Source organism: Pithys albifrons, chromosome 3 (genome assembly GCF_047495875.1).
Source record: "Pithys albifrons albifrons isolate INPA30051 chromosome 3, PitAlb_v1, whole genome shotgun sequence".
Classification (NCBI taxonomy): domain Eukaryota; kingdom Metazoa; phylum Chordata; class Aves; order Passeriformes; family Thamnophilidae; genus Pithys; species Pithys albifrons.
Window position 1 is genome coordinate 81,875,221 of NC_092460.1, and position 15,149 is coordinate 81,890,369.

Consider the following 15,149-nt stretch of genomic DNA (forward strand, 5'->3'; position numbering starts at 1 on the left):
ATTCCAGTGACATACAGAGGAATAAAAAAGGTGTCAGAATAGGTCTTATGGCCAAGTAAATAGGTGGAAGGTTTCTCTTTGAAAAAGGTGAGGGCACTTATCTTGCTCCAAGCATACTACCAAAATAGCTGGCAAGGCAGGAGACCATACCTATGAGTTCACTCCTCAGGTGAACTCACAGGTCCATCTGTCCATCTGATACTAACACAGAGTGAATACTTCTAAAGAAATGAAGTCTGCAAACAGTATGGTTAACAGCAAAACTATTTCAGGAAATAGGCATGAAGAATATTAAAATAGCAATTTTCATTATTTTTAATAATCAAATCCATAGCACTTATTTGGAAAAAAAAAACACAAACAAACAAAAAAACCCATAACCCAAAACAACCGACAAAACATTCCAAAGAGCTACCAGTAAAACATTCAGCAATTACAGATTCACGAGCTCATGAAGCAGAATTACAGTGAAATCTTAACAAGTCATTGAGAGGAGTCCCACTACCACACGAGACTATCCAGAGACACATCTCCAAGAGTTTCTCATTTCAGTTTTTTAATTTGGGTACCACTTGGTTTTAGGCCAAGGGTAGTTCAGGATGTCTAGCCACAGCCTAAATCTAACCAAGTATTTCCACAGAAAGTTGTTGGTAAGATTTACCACTTCATGTTGAGCACAACTCAGAATTACAGAATCACAGAATAATCTAGGTTGGAGAAGACCTCTGAGAGCATTTAGTCCAACCTATAACCTTACACCACCTTGTCTACTAGACCATGGCACCAAGTGCCACATCTATTCTTTTCTTGAACACCTCCAGAGACAGTGACTCCACCACCTCCCTGGGCAGCCCATTCCAATGTCCAATCACTCATTTTGTGAAGAACTTCTTGCTAATGTCAAACCTAAACCTCCCCTGGCACAGCCTAAAACTGTGTTCTCTTGTCCTATTGCTGGTTGCCCTGGAGAAGAAGTGAACCCCACCTGGCTACAACTTCCCTTCTGGTAGCTGTTGAGAATGGTAAGGTCCCCCCTTGAGCCTCCTTTTCGCAGGGCTGAACATCTCCAGCTCTCTAAGCCACTCCTCACAGGACTTGTGCTCCAGTTCCTTCACCAGCCTCGCTGCTCTTCTCTGGACATGCTCCAACACCTCAACATCCTTCCTAAACTGAGGGGCCCAGAAATGGACACAGTACTTGAGGTGCAGCCTCACCTGTGCCAAGTACAGGGAAAGAATCTCTTCCTTAGTCCTGCTGGCCACATTATTCCTGATACAGGTTAGGATGCTGTTGGCCTTCCTGGCCACCCAAGCACACTGCTGGCTCATGCTCAGCTTCCTGTTGATCAGAACCCCCAGGCCCCTTTTTCCCTGCCTGCTCTTCAGCCACTCTGGCCCCAGGGGGACATCTGCTGCAGGAGGCTGTGGTGGCTAAAGTGCAGGACCTGGCACTTGGCCTTGTTCAACCCCATACTGTTGAATTTGGACCACCTATCCAGTCTGTCCAGGTCCCTCTGCAGAGCCCTCCTACCCTTCAGCAGATCGACACTCCCTCTTGACTTGGTGTCATCTGCACATTTGCTAATGGTACACTCAGTCCCCTCATTCGGATCATTAGTAAAGATACTAAACAGACCTGGATGTCAACTGGGTGCAGCTTTGTTCACCACTATGCTCTGGGCCTGGCCATCCAGCCCATTCTTAACCCAGACAACAGTGCACCTGTCAAACTCCACAGCTTTTATACAAGCAGAATATTTGACCAGTAAGAAATATTATTTTCAGGTTTACCTACTGCAAATACAAGCTGGAAAAATCAACAAGCAATTTACAATTCAAGTATTTAGACTCCCAAATGCTTTAAGCTGTATTCCCTTCTCTCTGAAGAATGAAGCTAACAGATAAAGTTTTCACCTGGACAAAATTTGGTCTAATTGTCCTGAACAACCCTCTGCTTCCACACTGTTCCACGAACGAGAACAGAAGAAACTCACTATCATCAGAGATGGAACTATGATGGGCCTTCTGAAATCAGTGCTGGAAAAGCACGAGCATTCCACTTGGCTTTGGATCATCACGCTTCTTCAAACACAAAGCACTGATATTATTGCATGTGCTGGGAAACCGAGCAGTTGGATGTCAGTGCAGTCAGACTATGTGAATACACTCCACATTTCTATCTGTTGGTGAACATGTATGACAAATACAAGTTTACTGAGTGGCACACCAAAACAGCCACACCAGGGGGCTGCATTCACAGTTTCAGCCTTGCAAGACCTCTTCCCCTTGATCTACACGTAGGCAAAGAATCTATTTAACAGCAAACACCACCACATTTTTGTTTCTCACTGGAACATTCATTTTCCTTTTTAAAGATAAAACTGCTAGTAAATTATTTCCAAGTATCTCTTTCCATGATTTTGGCATTATAGGTGCACAGTAATTTGGTAGTTGATTCAAATTCTCCTATGTCCAAACACACAGTTATAATATCATTCTCCTCCATACCACTTAATAGAGATCTACTCAATGTCCCTAAATTACTAGTAGAATGCCATTTAAAAAATTTGATTCCTTAGGTATGGGTGAGAATCATTACATTTCAGACTATTCTTGCTCGAACAGAGCTCCTTTAAAACGGTTTCCCTCTGCCTCCCACATGGAAGGACATAAACTGAGAAGTGAAATCAGCACAAAGTTATGTTCATCAGCTTGGGGCAACTTCCCCCACTCCATTACTCCCTTCTGGACCAGGCACACCATAAGAGACCACTGATTCTGCAGGGGAATGTTTGAAGCCTCTTTTAAATTGCTGGCACAATTTCCACCCTGGTGCAGCCCCTTTTTACCCTGCCCTGAATTTCTGCTGGAAGTTTCCATTAAATGGGTTGGTTCCAGTACCCCAAGCTTAGCAGAAGGATAATGCTCAATGAAAATCTCAAACTCCCACAAAAGTGGATTATTCCTGGAAGGATCATCAGCTTCACTGGCTGGCATTGCTTGCTGCCTACTTCTTCAAGGTGCTTCCTCTTTCAATTGCACCATTTTTCCATGGGCTATGTAAACACAGCTTCAAGTTTCTCCTTTCCTGTAAGAACTCCAAAACCCCATAGAAAGTGCTGTGCTTGTCAGAGATTCTAGTTTGTCACAAAGCAGTTTCTTCAGCTTGAAGGCAGGAGAGAGTGAAAGTTTACAATCAAAGTATTGGCTGTGTAGTGCAGCAGCAAGGAGGACAAACTAATTATTAGTACAGATGGATGAGCAGCAGTCCAACTGTTCTCCCTGCTTTTCAACAGCTTGTATTGAGGAAGACTTAAAAGAGCACAACTCTACCTGAGCGAGTACCAAGCTTGCACAGGGGGAAGTGGAAGAATTTACTCGAGTACACATAAATCACAGTGTAAGACAGTGGTCTCTTTGGAAAAGAGAAGCCTTTACATTAAACCAAACTTTGTAGATATTTGAACCAGTAACACAGGCTTTTAGAAAGAAGTTTAGAAAGCTAAGTAACAACTAATCACAGAACAACTATCTTTTGCTATTGTGCCAATAATGGCAACCACCTTTCCCTTAAAACCTCATCTGAAATGTTATCAGTAAATAACTTGCAAGCAAGTCAGCTCCTGTTCTCGCCCCACATCTTCCATCGTCTTTCACACAAGCTCGAATAGCACGTGCCTAAATGGCAACTTCCAGCTTAAAGATTTTTCAAAGACCATGGAAGTAAACAGAAGACTAGAGTGCAAGACTAGAGTGGAATGGAAGAACCCCACTGAGCAGTGTGATGAGCAGGTACCCCACCTGCACACTTCTCATACAGGGAGACTCTGTTAGAAGCACAGAATTAAATACACAATGAATCTGGATTTGAGTGCTGGGGTAGTTTAAGGTTCATTCTACTTTGGCTAATGGATCCTGCCCCAGGCAATTGGTGTACAAACTGCACTCTTCAGTTCAGTAAATATTTGCACATGTTGTATGCAACATACTAAACCTGAATGAATTTCACCACCAAGTTTTCAAGTGCAAATGTATAAGAACTTCCCTACTTCTGCTCTTAAAAAAATTTCAATTGCTCCTCCCAAAATCAAGCCTGCCCTGTACAAATTCTCTGAAAATAGATAATGATTAAATATGAATCTGAAGGTTCACAAGAAATGAACTACTTAATTGAATGAAACATAGCTTCAAACAAGCAACACTTAATCTGTTCCTCCATTAAAGAGGACTAAAAGTTCCTGCATAGAGAAAGCGGTAAATAAATATTAGAAGTACTATTAGTTAAGACATCAGACAAAAACAGATCAGATTCCTGACTTGCTGTTTTTGTCTTCACATAACAACAGCTCCATTTGGATGTTTGAAACTCAGCCTGCCTCAACATAAAACATTGCTTTATACTTGTGATGGAGGATGGATAAAGGAAATGCTTTTAGGGACTGTTGATTGTCACTGGTTTGTTCCAATAATTGACAATTGCTTCAAATTAAGCACAGCTGCAAAGTCCTGCAGATGCATCCAAATGTAGGGTTGTTTCAATAACTTAATAGCACTTTGATGTTTGCCTTGCTGAATTCTTCACTGCTGAAGGAGGATCAGTCTTCAGTTTACAGCAAAAAACAAAACAAGGCAGTTATGAAGATCATGTAACGCAGAGCTCTGAAGCCCAAAGTGGAGGTTTGCTGCAATATGGTAATCTGCTTCTGGTCTCTTCAGCACAAGCAGCTGCTGCAGCAGTTGCACCCTCCTCTTCTGCACCTTCCTTTACCTCCCTGAAATCTTCTGCTTCTTGAAATGGATGCTCTAAAAGTTTCAGTACATTTCTTACCTAGAGAGACAACATTGCATGGTCATGAGAATTCAGAAAGTAAAGCAAAAATGATGTGAAGAACCTCATAGTAAATAATGAACCATATATATATATATAAAAAATTACAAAACTGGAAAATTGTAAGTGGCTGGGTTTGTATCTATATGGGACTGAAGCTCAAATAACTTGAAATGCAGGTATTAAATACAAGTTCTTATGTAATAATTTCTCAAAATAAATTAATTTCCCCATATTCTGCATGCAACATTTCATGTGCTGGAGCCCACAGGTGAAAGCCATAAGTTTTAAAGGGTAACACTTAGCACAGCAAGGAACAAGTATAAATTAATTCTCAACTGCCTCCCAAGGTAAAGGTCAACCTCGGGGCAGTAAAAGCAGGGGTTAAGTGTCTTGTCCTGAGGTCAGCTTACAGAAGCTGGTGAAGTTCAGAGTCACATTTTGATTCCGTTATTTGTTCCGCAGTCATTAAAATTACAGCCTCCTCAAAAACAATACAGACCTCCTTAATAGTGAATTCCCAATGCCCTTGCTGCCGAACATGCCAGACCAAATCTTGCCAAGTATAATGTCAGTCATCTACGGCACCACTACATATCCACACAAACCTAGACAGAGCATAAGTAGTAATTGCGTACCTCTGAGAAATCCCCATTTTCAGCTGCTTCTATGGCATTCTGGGCAATATAATTTCTCAAGATATACTTCGGATTGTTTGAATTCATGACCTTCACATGATCAGTGTTCCAGGCATCAGCATCACCAACACTCTCTATTTCTTTTTGCAAACGGACTCTGAAATTAGGCAAGTGATAACAAGAAGTTTGGATCAAGAATGACAGAAGTTGATATATTTCCTTGCTTTGAGATCCTTAGTTTGCAGTTCTTAATATATATTACATATTGATAATCCTCTCAGTTTATAAAATGCAGCCTGACACCAGAAGATAAAATGTCACTTCATTTAAAAGCAGCACTACAGACTGGCAGCAGGTCCTGACAAGGCTTGAGGCAGTGGCACACCACAGCTTTTGTATTCTCTTAAAAGTCAGATTGAGACACTGGTGCATGGCCTGTTCTGCACTGCTCTGCAAGAACTTCCATAATCAGGTCTTGTCTTTTCAGCACTTCTATGCTTGTTTATTGGTTTCCATATTAATTCACAGATTTTTCTTTCAGGAAAAAATATTTCAAAGGATAAAATGTTTAGAAGTCAGTCAGCTGTAGTTACTGAGTACTTAAAAGTTCAAACTTAAATTAGTCTCTGTTAGAATCAACATTTTTGAAGCACTTTTAATACTAGATTTGGTGCCAGGTGATTTCTATACCCTCACTCTACTTCAAAATCTACCAAACAAAATACAAAGATGTCCTTGAACTTTCACAGCAACAAAGACACTGATCATGGCAGTAGATAATATTCTGACTGCATGCCTTCCCCATCCCTCCTAACCTTTATTTGAGAGAAGGTGCCTTCCTTGTGACAGGCACATTGTTCTCCAAATGAAGAAATAAAAGACAGAGCTATGAATACTGAGAAACCTTACCTGTATTTCTCCAGCCATTCCTTCCAGTGTTTTTTATTTCTGCTGAGTAAATCAGCAGCTGTGAGCTGCTGCAGTTTAGAGAATTGATCAATGCGTTCTAATTCTTTATTTATATTAGCTTTTGTTCCAATTAATGCAAACAGCTGTGGATTAGACTGAGCCAACATCAGCATCATTGACAGTTGTCTGGGAACAAAAAGGAAACACATTAGATATTAAAGTTGAGCTGCCTATCAAGAACCATCTCTTTGCAATCATAAAGTAGATATGAAAACATTCACAACAAGTTAAGATTTATAAATAACAACATTCATAATTAACAAAACTAATTTGTGATTATAAATTATGCTAATTGTAATGTTCCCTCCCCCTTCAGTGTGTTTAATTCATACTTCTGTAGTATATAAAGAGCAGACCATAGATTTTCAAAATTACCAGTTGAGTTTAATTGTGCAATTCTCATCAAAATAACCACAGAACTTGAATAAAACTTTAGATCTTACTTAGCAATAATAGGTTTTGTTGTTTGGGGCTTTTTTTATTTCTTTAACACCTATTAATTTTATCAGTACTAATAAAAACCTAAACGATATGGGGAAAAATGCTTCATTTAAATCACATGAGACAATAGTGGTTAGTTTTCAGTTAGCCAACCTAAATCACAGAATGAGAACTACTATTTGGTGATAAATTCCTAACAATATTCAGACTATTTTGTTCCAAGTTTGACTAGGATTATGTCTTTTTGTATTTTACTGCATTAGCTCATCCTGTACAATAGTTCCACCCTACTTTTTTATACCATGCTAGCTTTTTTTTTCCTGGACCAATAACTACACTACAGCACAGCACACTTATTAAACAAAGAGCAGGAGAGGAACATACCAAAAATACCTTGAATTTTTTCCCCCATCTCCAAAAAGTAAAAAAACTGCTGCAATTACTCTTATAAACAGCAGTTGAACATGTTCAGAGTAGATGGTCTGCAGAACAAATGGGACATGGACTGCACCACCTACAGTGGGCATTTAGGTTATACTTAGGTCAGAACACTGGTGGCTGAAATGACTTTTTTAGCTGACACTACATTAGCAAAACATGGTAGTATTAGCAAAACATCACATCCATTTCTTCTGTAAAATACTTTTTTATCACTTCAATACTTGGCATTCTCATGGCCTCAGTCAGCAGAGACAGGGAGGAAAAAACAAGGGCCAAAAAAATATGAGAAACTATAACGTAAGAGCCAACTGCTGCAAGACACTGATGTAGATCATGATGTATCTACTTAATAGTGATATTTCCAATCTTAAAATGGGTCAAATATTACATCCTATGCAGAGTTCATTATGGTTATAATGAAACTACAAGCTAAAGCCAAAGGCATTTAAGTAGGGTAATACCTTGGATCCATCTGTGGTTTGAAAGCAACTTTCAGTTCTTCCACAGAAGCACACTGACTTGTAAGTTCTTCTAAGAAATCTTCAAACTTTGAAGAATCAGTGTCTACTGAGAAGGAACTCAGTAAGTAGAAAATATTTGTGAAGTCTCCACCTGAAAAAGTGGATTCCATAAGTTATCCAAGTAATAAATCAGCAGTTTAAAACAGGTCCCATAATTCCTTCCTACCTCTCCCTACAGCAGTTCAGGCCACCACTCTGAAGAGGTAAATAAACTGTTCCCTCAGTGAGGGTGTAAATGTTAGACAAGAGCCCTGTACACATCAAAAACTACTCCATAAGGTAATTATTTTTCAGTATTTTGTTCTTCTCTCAGATAACAATGTAGTTGCACAAGGCTACTTTCTTGTAAGGTCAAGATATAAATTATATTTTGGTTTGATTATAGACACTGATGGGCTATTAAATTATAACCTTCTGTGCTCTTCACCAACCTGTGAGATGCATGGTTTCCAGGAGTTCAGATACCAGCTTACTATCTTCTTCTAATTCCAGCTGGATTAGGCCTAGTTTTTTCCTCATCTTCTGCAAATAATGCTTCTCAAATTCTGCATCATATTCCTCTTCTAGGATGAGCTCACTTATTTCCAAAGGCAGCTCTGGAACTAAAGCTTCAGCAAGTTTCCCCAGGTTCCACTTGCAAATCTCTGGCTGTTTGTTGTAAGCATAGCGCCCTGTGTTATCAGAACCATTGCACACGTGCTCAGGGTCATACCTACAGAAGAAGAAATAGTATTCTTCTAGTTAACTGGACACCAATACTGTGAGAAGTAATACTTTTATTATTTTGGTCTGCTCTAGGAACTAAAAAATTTGAAAGGGAACAATCCTTGATTTTTTTCCCAAACCCACAGGTTACAAGAATAGTCTAACAGCTAGAGATGATATGAACAGTTAAAAAGAAGTTGAAAAGAAGAACTACAGGACAACTGGAACTAACTTAACCTACTCTGACATAAAGAGAATTCATGAAACTACTTTAAAATATTAAAGCAACCATGAATACCAGGATGTTCCACACAACACACACATAAACACAATTCAAATAATGAGGCCACACCGACCTGTCCATAAATCCAAAAGGGCCGTAGTCAATGGTCAGTCCCACTATGCTCATGTTGTCTGTGTTCAGCACACCATGGCAAAACCCAACGCACTGCCATTCAGCAACCAACCTCGCCGTGCGTCTGGTTATCTAAAAACAAACATTTGGGTTTTGGTTTTCATCACAATGTACTTCCAACACATTTATGTATTTCCAAGCATTTCCCAGTCTGAACCGATGTTTCTACAGCTCTGATGGAAGCAGATTCCGGCAGTATGCCATACACACTAATACCTTAAGGACAGCTTGCCTCTCCTCCTGTTGGTGGCTGCCCTGTTAGTCTGTCTCCCATTTTCATTTGCCTCCTCTTCTCTCCTTCCATACTTGACTTGCAAGTCAACTGAACAGCTTTAAAATGCACTGGAGACAGATTTGTGTACTAGCCTAGTCATTATACAAATATATTTTTTTGCTTATTACTAATTTAAAAGAGAAAATATAGCCAGGAGATCACATAAGCAAAGTCCAAGAAATAAAATTAACAATATGCAACAAAGACAAGTGTAAAGTTAGTCTTCTGGTTTACCTACTGTGTAGGAAGGATTTACAGGAAAATAAATAGGTTACACAAAAAAATAATTCCCTGTGCACAGGTTTTAGCACTGATAAGCATTCCCATCAATTTGCTGAGGGTGGAAAAAAGCTATAAGATTAAGTAAAAATATTCCAACAATGACAATTTTATTTAAATACAATTCTTAATCAAATGCGTGCTTTATCAGAGGTATTTCTGCTGCTTAACTGAAAGTTATTTTTATGGAATCCTTGACTGCAATCACTGCATGTGCCCGATCCACCAAATAAATAGTGGAATATTTTAAAATAGTCCTAGTTATTTAAAGATATTAACCTACCCATCAACTACAACTACTGCCTGTGATATCTAAAATTCAGGAAGCTAACCTGTTTTTTAAATACTTTACTAAATTGCTGTAAGTAAAACTTTTAAATCAATTATTTTCATAGCTAAAATCACTCATCTTCACAAATAGCTACCAATGTACAGAAATTCAATGCAACTATTTGCTCCAGGCTTCAGTGTTTAAGTGTATTTCATTAAGGGTCAAAAACTAAGCTAGGAATTGGACATTTCTATGCCTCTGTCTTCAAACTTAGAATTTTTCGATTATTCTGTTTTTTAAAACATGTGCAGCCATTAAGGAAGAAAAATTAGACAAATCTTGCCCTGACAGGTAGTGAAACCCACAAATGATGCTTGGAACAAAACCTTTTTGTTCATCTTGAGATTCCATGTTTCTATTTTTTTCAGTATCCTCACGGCAGGTACATTACCCATTTTCCCTGAATGCTGCCTCACAGTGCAGTTGGAGGACAGCAGTCAGTTACATGTGTCCACAACTGATTGCTTAGGCCACAAACCAGTAGGAGAGGCACACCCTGCACAATGGCTCTGTGCCAGGAAGATGGAAAAAGTTAAAAACAGAAAAATCCTGGCCACCAGGCTTGAGATGAAAGCACTCACTTCAGTGAGCTCCTTACTGCTGGATGTCTTAGTGTGAATGTACCACACACCACCCGTGTTCTGCTAAAAAAGAAATCCCCCTAATGAGAATGCCTGAAGGCAATTAACACTCAGGTGCCATTCAAACATGGGTACATTGATGAGAAGGAGACAGCTTTGCACTCACTTTGACCTTTACTCTTTTTCATCAACATTTTTCTATTGCTAGCCAAACTAGAAAACAGCTACTGTGTGCATATAAAAAATAAGAGCACTGCCTGAAGGACATACTCGTTTAAACAAGTTACAAATTACTTGAGAAGTACAGATATTGTTTGCTTTCTAGACAGTGCTGTGAAATGTCCTTCTCCATTTTTTCCACAGTACAAAAAGAAAGGTTAAGCACGTTAAGAGCTGAGCTGGCAGCACTTTCCCACTATTAAAAAAGAGGGATGTGTTTGTCAAATAAGAGAAGGGACTGAGGCGCTTCTGAGGTGGAGAAGAGTCTGGAAAGCCTCCATTAAGGATGAGAGAAAACACAGGAGGCAATGCTAGCACAGACTTAGAGTGCAGATAGGGAGAGAGGCAGGAGAAGCACAACAAATAAACAAAAAAATGGATATGGGGCAATGAGAAAAGGATGCCAGGATGGTGGGGGTCAGGCAGAAAGTGGAATGGGACTGGGAAGAAAATCAGTAGTAACTGCCCTGGGAAAACTGGCCAAAAGCAGAAAGGGGCATGACTGGGCACACAAAGATCCACAAAGATCCCCAAGTCCCATGACTTTTCTGTCATCAGGAAGGAAACATGCCATCAGCTACAGAGCTGGACATGCACACAGGGGGTGACAAGCCACAGTTCTCCTCACCAAGTGATGTGTAATCAACGTTCCTGTTCGCAATTTGGAAAACAAGATACAGGAAGTGACTCAGCATTCTCAGTATTTTATAAAACTATGTCTTTCAAGTGATGTTTCGATACTACCAACTCATCACCTGACAGTCTGGGCCAGAACTCCTTCTCATAGTCTAAGACACTCTCAGAAAATGGAAAGACTTGGGATGCTCCCCCAGAGCAGGGAAATCACAACGTACTATTAAGAAGGTTAAATTGTGTTTGTTGATTAGATCAATATCAACACTGCTTTCATCAATAAGCAGGTCTACTTATGAGTGCTTCTTCAAAGCAAAGAGTAGTTTAGACAATTGAATGGCATGTATTAACTGACTCCAGTGATCTGTGCTTGCAGATGAAGTTCCTAAGGAAGACTGCTATGGATTTATGAAGAGAATCTGATCTTCCTTACCTCTTTGAAGAAAGCAGCATTCCTCTGAACACTGTTATCTGAATAAGCCTCCTGGATTTCTGGGTAGAAGGTGCTGATCACATAGTCCAGCATCTGTATCCGAATATCATTTCGGTTAACGCTGGGACCCTTACGTCCAGTGTACTCATCAGGGGGTTTAAAAATTTCAAAAGAACCAAATCTGTTTCAAAACAATAAAAACATTGTTTAGAATTATCTGGTACTGGTTGCAACTTTCATTGCAATAACAGCACACCATCTCTTGAGTTTAATGCCAATCCTTCAAGGGACTCAGAGAAAAGACCTGCAAGATTCCTACACTGAACCCAGGGAAGCTCAGTGATGTGGGACAAGGAAGGACACTGAACCAAACTGACGGATCACGACCGTAGCCAGTACTGAAGACCAGCTCATTAAAGTTCTACAGAATTCTTATCCTAAGTAAATGTATAGAAAATGGGGTTATTTTAAACACCAGACTGTATATCAAACATATGATAGGTATTCCCACATACATACATGCACACAAGCATGTACACACGTGCACGTGAGGGCACATATTCATTATACCTCACCTTCCTCTAATATTCTGCTAACTTACAGGAAGCAATGCAACTTCCTGAAATGCCTAATGGCTTCTGCTGGAACAGGAACCTCATACACTTCTCAGGCAGGTAAAGTACACCCAAACTTTGACAGTACTACATTAGAACTGGAATAAAGGGCAGAGCTATACTCCACCACTACTATTATCATCAAAAAAGCATGTATTCTGTGCAGGCATAAACAACAATCTCTAAGTCTGCAGAACTCACTTCTTTCTACCAGGTTAGCATCCCCAGTGTTTATCTTACTCTGTGCAAAGACATCAGCTTATTCCATCTGCTGGGCAAGAAAAACAGCTTCCTACAGCCCAGCAAATGAAGTTCCAAGACTCCAGAACAAGAAACACACAAACAGCGCTGTTAGAGAAATACACTTAAAATGGTATTTTACAAGACTGCTGTGCTAGGTTTTAGAAGAAAACTCAAACAATCAACACAATAGATTTCTACCTTATAAACGTAGAGGCAATTCTCAGAACAACTGTACACCTTTCATTTTTTGGGTTCCCATCGTAAAATATGTCACGGACGACTTTCGAGTCGGATGTCACACATGTGCCAGCCCTTGTGGTTGGTATCCCGAGGTGAAACATGGCCTCGCTGCACAGGAACTCCCGTATGCTTGACCGCAGGACTTTCCGACCATCAGCTTGTCTGAGGCAAGAAGATATGGACAATTTTTAGGCTATAAAGGCAGGAGCTCCTGTCTCCTCTGTAGCAGTGGCAGAACAAAAAGCCTAGAAGTGTCATGCTCTGTCTACAGTCACACTAAAAAGTAGTGGCAGATCTGAAAACAAAAGCTGGACCTTCAAACTTCTGTTAAAGTTCAATTAGACAAACAAAACAGTCTTGCAATGAAAACCACATATAACAGAAAAAAATAAACTTTCCAATTACACATCACATCCCTTCTAATCATTAACTCTGCTGGTTTTATTGATGCAATAGTCTTTCCAAAAAGTGAAAAAAATTTGAACAAGTACAGTTATTTTATTGTATATCAAGTAAATGGTTTCCGTTTAATAAAATGAAAAGTATTATTTTGGATCTTTCTGGGTAAGTAATCTAGAAAAGGGGTGTTAAACACAGGCATGCACTGCAGTTGCATTAAGAAAACCTAAACCCTGATCAGACAGAAAACAGCAAACTAGCTTATTGAATAGATATTAAGTAAATGGAACAGAGGCAGGTGGTTCTCAGCCCACGTTCCCAGCACTTCCAAAGCCACAGGCAAGCACGAGACCTGCTCAGGGCACATCTGGAACGCTAAGACCATATCTGGGATTTTCACTGTGATTTCCTTGACCTCCACAGACCTGAAGGCGGCCTTCAGAGCACCACACGCATGAAACTAAGGCAGTACCGAGCATGTGAACAGCCAAAACAGAAAATACGGGAAATGCAAGTAGAAAAAAATTACCTGAAATATTTAAAGTAGCGCAGGCTAATGTGACTAATGAAGATACATAACCCTTGCAGGGATTTGGTCAGTATGCCATTGTGCGAGCTTTTCCACTATTCCCTCCCACAGTTGGAAAGAATTGGGGTGCAAGGACCAGCGGTACAACCAAACACCCACATAGAGATACCACTTGTGTGGGGAGCAAGGAGCCAGGTGGGTACCACACAGCACAGACCGCACTGTCATCACGCTCTGTGTCCTCCCACGGGAGGAAAACCCGCACAGGAGGATAACTAGAGGCAAGAGTAATATGCCACTTGAAGATGCAGTTAAACTCGTTTACCAGAGGAAAATTTTGACACCTCTTGAGCTAGCATTAAAGTATCAAACTTGCTACGGCCAAGATTAAAAAGAAAATAAACCCACGAGGGTTGAGAGAGGACCTCCGCCCCGGGGAACGATGCCCAGCACGGAACCAGCCCCTCGCCAGTGCGCTGTGTGGGCCGGCCAGCCCGTCCCGGTGCTCCCCGCACAGCCGCGCAGGGGAACCGGGGCCGCCGCTCCCACCCCGCGCTGCTGCCGCCGCGGGACTCACCGGGAGAATGGGGTGATGCCGGCGCCCTTGAGCTGCATCTCCCAGCGCTCGCCCCGCGGGCCCAGCACCTCGCCCAGGTACATGGCGGCGCCGTCGCCGAGCTGCCCCGCGAAGCTGCCGAACTGGTGTCCGCAGTAGCAGTGAGCCGCGGGCTCCGCGCCCGCCGGCACCCGGTTCCCGCTGAAATACAGCGCCGCCTCGGCCTCGGCCTCGGCCTCGGGAGGCTCCAGTCCCAGCAGCGCCAGCGCCGGCAGCGACATGGCCACGAGCTGCGGGTTGTGTAGCGGGCTGGGCCGCACCCGCGCGAAGCAGGCACCGGGCACGGCCCGCGGGCCGCCCCCCTCCTCGGCGTCCACGGGCAGCGAGCGCAGCGCCAGGTTGTCGAAGCGCAGCGCGCCCAACCAGCCCCCTGCGCGCTGCATGGCCCGGCCCGACGCCGCCGGCAGCAGCCGCGAGAGGAAGCGGCGGCCGCTGCGCAGCAACGCGGCCATACGGCCCTGCCGGGCGGGCGGGCGAGCCGGGGGCGGTCCCGCGGGGAGCCCCGCCCAGAGGGCGGGGGCGGGCAGCAGGTGTGGGGCGGAGCCGTGTACAAACTCTGGCCCTGGGGAAAGCTGCTCTGTCCGTCACGGGTCATCGAGAGGGGCTGGTGGCAGGAGGGGTTAGCAGGAGGGCGCTGCCAGCCAGAAGGGCGCAGCCAGTGGTTCTCTGTGTCCCTGTCCCGGTGTTGCGCCCTCCATCCGAGCCCGGCCCGTTCGCCTGAGCTGCGCCCGATCGCACGGACAGGGAGAGCCGCGGAGGCGGCGCTCGTGGCCTCGCCCGAGGCTGTCCGGGCTTGACACC

At 42.3% G+C, this 15,149-nt stretch overlaps 1 protein-coding gene across 1 annotated transcript; it reads right to left on the bottom strand.

The window, feature by feature from the left end:
• Window positions 1-291: 291 nt before the first annotated feature.
• Window positions 292-14,814, bottom strand: SELENOO (selenoprotein O). The gene is made up of 9 exons (XM_071552547.1): window positions 14,310-14,814; window positions 12,763-12,966; window positions 11,708-11,888; window positions 8,899-9,029; window positions 8,269-8,549; window positions 7,778-7,928; window positions 6,375-6,560; window positions 5,466-5,622; window positions 292-4,827 (listed from the first exon to the last, which is right to left on the bottom strand). Exons 1-9 carry the CDS (start codon window positions 14,798-14,800, stop codon window positions 4,633-4,635), a joined length of 1,977 nt encoding a protein of 658 aa, XP_071408648.1. The 5' UTR covers window positions 14,801-14,814; the 3' UTR covers window positions 292-4,632.
• Window positions 14,815-15,149: the final 335 nt, after the last annotated feature.